The sequence below is a fragment of the Palaemon carinicauda genome, chromosome 42 (assembly GCF_036898095.1).
Source record: "Palaemon carinicauda isolate YSFRI2023 chromosome 42, ASM3689809v2, whole genome shotgun sequence".
Classification (NCBI taxonomy): domain Eukaryota; kingdom Metazoa; phylum Arthropoda; class Malacostraca; order Decapoda; family Palaemonidae; genus Palaemon; species Palaemon carinicauda.
The window spans coordinates 60,906,848-60,912,847 of NC_090766.1; the positions used below are offsets into that span (position 1 = coordinate 60,906,848).

Genomic DNA, 6,000 nt, shown 5'->3' on the forward strand with positions numbered 1-6,000 from the left:
CCGGTGCCTTAGATGACCGCGGAGGTAGCAGCAGTAGGGGATTCAGCATTATGAAGCTTCATCTGTGGTGGATAATGTGGGAGGATGGGCTGTGGCACCCTAGCAGTACCAGCTGAACTCGGTTGAGTCCCTTGTCAGGCTGGGAGGAACGTAGAGAGTAGAGGTCCCCTTTTTGTTTTGTTTCATTTATTGATGTCGGCTACCCCCCAAAATTGAGGGAAGTGCCTTGGTATATGTATGTATGTATGTATGTAAGACAGTATTTGTAAAAGTAAGATTATTTATAAGTAGAATCATTGTAAGTTTTTGTTTAGTTTAGATTGATATTACATATATTTTATTTGCTGATAGGAGTAAAGTCTATAAAACCATCTTTCTAAATAAACAAAAATTTACATTACACTCAAGTATTGTGGTAATCTACAGTAGAGGCTTTAAGATTTTTTGTATCAGCTTTAACTTTTCTTACCTGTTTTCAGCTCGCACCCATAAATATGGTCGACAACAAATATCGTATGGCACTGAAGATTATGCAGAAGAAGGAGCAGTTGGCTATGAGGGATATAGCTACGATGATTATGATGATGATGATGATGACGATGACGACGACGATGATGACGAAGACGACGATGACGATGAAGATGATTCTGAGGAGGAGGATGGAGAGGAAGAAAAAAGCAAATAAATTTACTATATGCAGTACATTTAAAAAATGGTGGTGGTGGTTGATTTCATTATCAGGATTAGGAGACTGCACTGCTTGTAAGAAAATTGGGTGTATGAAAAGAATATTGGTAATTACATTGTTCTTAGGAGTGTCTTAAATATTATTTTGTAAATCTGTTTATTATTAATCCATATTATCAGTTTTTAATGAATTAGTGTATGTCAAGTTTTAATTTTATGGAAACATATTTCTTAGAATTTTATCTTTATTGAAGGACATACTTTCTGTAAATCATTAGCTACTCATGTTAAAAGATGGTTTGGTATATAGTTTTAGGTTTCATTATGTTTGTTATGGAAAGAAAAATGAGTATAATAGATCCCCAAAATTGGCCCCCATAATTATGAATTCGTAATTGATTTGCAATAAACGGAGAATAAGTGTGCTCGGCATATCCAAGTTGCAGCAGAGAAGGCTAGTATATACTTCATAAAACATTAGGCTACCATTCACACATCAAGGTACAGCAATTAATGTAGACTTTCAACATACACATACTATGATAGACAGTAACATTCTTGTTTATTAGCATTGAAAAGTATAAAGGTAATAGAAAAGTGACATTGAAAATAAGTACTGATGAAATTTGCATCCATACAAACTGGTTGTTTTTAAAGAAATTTACCTGTTAAAACTATTTAACATTGCTAACAATTGACCGTTCAAGGTAACAAATCTTATTATTCATTTGTCAATTTTTTATAGGATGTTATGAATAGAATATGATATATATGCAGTGCAATGTTTCATGTTTTTTTTTTCTCAGAATTTGTTCTTCATATTCTTGGTAAGGGTAAGAATTGAGGAAAGCTAACTAAAGATGATGACTGGAAATAAGGAAAAGAGCCCATATTAGTTATCAGATGCAATGTATATGAAAATAATTTCCAGCAAATACAACAATAATGATGATCGATTAAGTTTTAAAGATACTGTACACATTTTATAATAATCATATGAGCAACATTGCCAATGAGTGAACATTTAAATTAGTAGTTTTAGATCATATAAGTCTATTTTTAATATTTTTACTAGAAATTTGGGATGGATTACAATATGATATTTATTGCTGGTAAACCAATCTTACCAAGTCAGCCATTTGGTTATATTGATGTATGTAGTGGAAATGCATTTGACTTTAGGCAATCATAATATTGAAAGACTTGATACTTATGAAACTTTAAGCTTTCAAGATAAGACTCAGCTTTGGTTTAAAGAGAAAAAGAGCTTTGTTTCCTAAAGCGTTTTACGGTGTTTTTCACCTATATTAGCATAGTTTTAGAATCAGTTTAGTTATGCTTCCAAACAGATCAAATTCTATTTTTCACTGGATTATCTGTTGCAATAAGTTTCTAATAGCCTTTGTCTAATTAAAGGAATTGCACATTACAGTATATGCTTTTTTTTCCTAATACTGTAATTGTGTAAATACTGTAACTTATTCTCAGCAGTTTTTGCAAAGATTTCTCATAAGATATAGTCTTCTGGCATTGAATGGTCTCCTCAGCCCCTGTGTGGCCATATGGCCTAAATCCATTAAATCAGTCATGGCAGTTAGTTTTTCTTTATGTAAATTGAAATCGCTATTTTACGTGTTTCTTCAGAATTTTGAGCTTGACTATCGATTTTAATGCTATGTATCATCTAAAAGTTATTCAGAAAATGGTTTATTTTATATATTTCATTATGAAAGATACCTGACTTTGGATGAGGGATAGATGATTGGTAATTTTCAGAATCCTGTACTATAGTACAGTATTACTCCTTATGTATTAGAGATTCAGTGACTACAATCTGATAAAACCATTAACTTGCAAAACATTTTCATAAAGGTGGATGAGTCATTTTACTCCTATTAAAAGGCATATCTATTTTTCCATGTTTTACAGTATTTGATCGGGTAATTTTGGTATGAAAAAACTAAAGTACTTGACATCTATGGGACACCAGGTAGTCTTGTATTGTTACATCAAAGTACACGAGAAGGACAATTAATGGGAGCATAATATTCCCTTCTGTCCCAAGAAAATGTTACCATCAAACAATCAGGACCAATTTCGCCAAAGGGCGGTAGAAATGGTACATGTAGTAATATTTGGAAATTTTTTTTTTAAATTTACAAGTCGGTGCTTTTTGCCAGGTATAGGTGTAGCAACATTATTTCTTGGCTGATGTATTTTTTAATTGTGAGGTAACTGAAACTATAGAATGTGTATGTGATCAGATTTTATTGAAACCATGTGAGCAATTACGATCTTAATTCCACGTATTATATCCAATCAAATATATTTGACTTATTTTTGATACAGATAGATTATGTAGCTGCTTTTTTCTTCATAATATTTGAGAATTATTTTACTCTTTTGTGTTTTAAAATGGATTCAGTTTAAAAGTAAAGAAATGTAAACTTCTGTCAGAATAAGTAGAAGACAATAGAAAACTTTATTTATCTAGAACTATTTATATTCATATGAGGAAGAAGACTTTTTTTTCTTCTATCCTCTTTTTTATATGTACATCTTGTTGATGATTTTTTTTCTCTGATAGTGATCCTATCTGTGATACAGTGTTTGAGATTCTTGTATCTTGGCTGTATGGGTAATTTCTATTAGTTTTTTATGAATGGAAAATTTGCATTTCAGATTTACTATAAAATGTAATGTACAGATGCTTCTTGTTATCAATAAAATAGAGATTTACGGTATGTGTTTTCATGAGCATTAATATTGAGTACTTTGATGATGGGAAGTTTTATGTATTTTTCTATGAAATAACTTCACTATGGTCGTAAAATTGATAACATTCGTACAAATATTTTAAACTGTTCATCATAAGGAGGGAATGTAGGATCATAGATGTGAAGGCCTGTCAAATGATTTATTTTAATTATGTTGATTGATTAGGTGTGTTAGTGATTAGGATTTTCAAATATCTTTATCATTATTCATAAAGAGATCTGTGCATGAATTTTTCCATGGTTTATGTCATAAGTGTTAATAACTGTACAATTCATTTGTGTTGATCACCAAATGTACTTGTACAAAAAATATGTATGAAGGTGTGGGACAGCAGTAGGATGGTACCCACTGCTGGGTTGGGGTCATCTTCATTCCAAAAAGAATCTGTCAGTTATTATTGCTACAAGTGGCTGGGGAGGTCTTACATTCATAAACAGTAGCTCCTGAGAATCGGGTGTCTTGACGCTGTGGTCTGGTAAAAGTAACTAGTAATAGTAAAAAAGGTTTAAACCAGCTCTATTCAAGTCCAATGTTGTATGATTGCTTTGCCTCTTCTTTATGTATTGTATAGTTGCTCTGAACTGTTAAATTTTCTTTGACAAATGGGATATTGCCTTGTTGTGCCATTAACAATTGCCTCTCCTACTACAAAGAACATGAACACAAAGGTAAAGAATGGCCACGTTATGGTAAAAAAAAATGTTGTAGTAGTGTATTTTCTGTTTAAAGCATTTTTTTAGTGGTTTGATATATTCTGTACTCATCATACCTTATTGTGCCAATGTCAAACCCACTGGAGGATGTTGTCATTTCTCTCTCTCTTAGGTTTTATTTTTATACAAGCTAAGAACATTCGTTCATATAAATTGTACAGAATCCACAGTACAGATATTGGTCGATTGCTTTTGGGGGATGATGGTCTTCCCCTGGTTTCAGCAAGGCCTCTATTCTCACTCTTCTTTAAATCTTTGGGATTCAGTAAGTCATTGCACAGGAATTGAGTAGCAATAGCAGCCATGCTTTTGTTTTATCTGAAATGTGAGATATTTTCTCTTGTTATGCCATCTAGGCAGGCCGCTTTACCAGATTTGAGATATTTAATGGCAGCATTTAGTTCTTCTAAGGAGAACAGCTAAGTTGTCGTCAGTCTTTCATGATATAGTCCATGTCTTGTCTCATTAGGCAATCCTGCTCTTTATTGTGAGGCTTGTCGTTCAGCACCAGTTAGTACGCTACCTGGGGGGGGGTTTCTTTCCCGAGTTCAGTTTATCAGTGGTTGCTCAGGGTTTTGTTGCTGTAATGGGTCATATCTATGGAAGTTTTGACTTCATGCCAGCATTCTTTTCTCTCATTGCTGATTAAGGCCAGAAGCGCCTCACCAAGTTCCACGATACTTTCTGCAATGGAATCTTTGTTATATGCATGAATATTCTTTGTTATTGTTCTTTTGATTGTTCATTGAAGCCTGCAATGTAGCTCTTCCTCCAGTCTCTAGGGATGCTTCTCTTTGAAACTTCCCAAACCATTGATTGGAAGGCATTGTAGTGCTTTAGGACTGGGCTTATATTGGATATCCAAGTCTCTAGGTATAACTCAAAGCATTCCCAATTTGCCTTGCGCAAGTTGAATCTGGGTCATGGTTTAGTTTGTTGGGGTCTAATCACAGGTTTTGTGTCTTATTGGTTGGTGTTGCATTTTAGTATATTAGTCTGAAGTAGGCCTGTACACAGTATGAAGAAGGCAGTAAGAAAGTGTACCAATAGTGTGGATGAATAGCAAGAGATTGGGAGATTTCTATAAATAGTAGTATCTTTTCGTACAGAACAGCAAAATATGTTAATCATACATAGTACTGACAAAGCTTGTAGATAACTGCAGTGCATTAATCTGCACGGAGATCATATTGAATATACCGTAAAAAAGTTTCGGAGGAATGTGGGAGAAGTGGTCATTGAGAAAAAAAAAAGATATTACTGTAGCATGTGATTCACTGTAAGCCTTATTTAAGGCACTTACTGTCAAACCTCTTAACTTTACTGTTTCATTATTATCATCATTATTATTATTGGAAAAGCAGGATGCTATGAGTCCAGGGGCTCCAACAGGGAAAATAGCCTAGTGAGGAAATGATATAAGAGAATTATAATAAAATATTTTAAGAAAATTAACTTTAAAATAAATATTTCATATGTTAATTATAACAACTTTAATAAGATAAGAAGAAGATATAGTGTACCCGAGTGCATGTACCCTCAAGCAAGATAACTACCCCAAGACAGTGGGAGACCATGATACAGATGCTATAGAACTACCCATGACTAGAGAACAATGGTTTGATTTTGGAGTGTCCTCCTTGATAAGCTGCTTACCAAGGCTAAATAGTCTTTTCTACCCTTGCCAAGAAGAGAGTAGTCACTAAAAGATTACAGTGCAGTAGTTATAACTGTTTGATAATTTTAGTGTTGCCAGGTGTATGATTACAGAGGAGAATATGCCAGACAATTTGGTATATGTTTAGGCAAAGGGAAAATGAAC

General features: G+C 33.5%; 1 protein-coding gene across 1 annotated transcript in view; it reads left to right on the forward strand.

Moving 5' to 3' along the window:
* Positions 1-3,427, forward strand: part of LOC137632900 (zinc finger protein 330 homolog) — a 47,472-nt gene extending 44,045 nt beyond the window's left edge. The window contains exon 7 of the mRNA XM_068364994.1: positions 480-3,427. Coding sequence (XP_068221095.1) covers positions 480-685 — 206 coding nt within the window. The 3' untranslated portion in view covers positions 686-3,427. The remainder of the gene's footprint in view (positions 1-479) is intronic.
* The last annotated feature ends 2,573 nt before the right edge of the window (positions 3,428-6,000 follow it).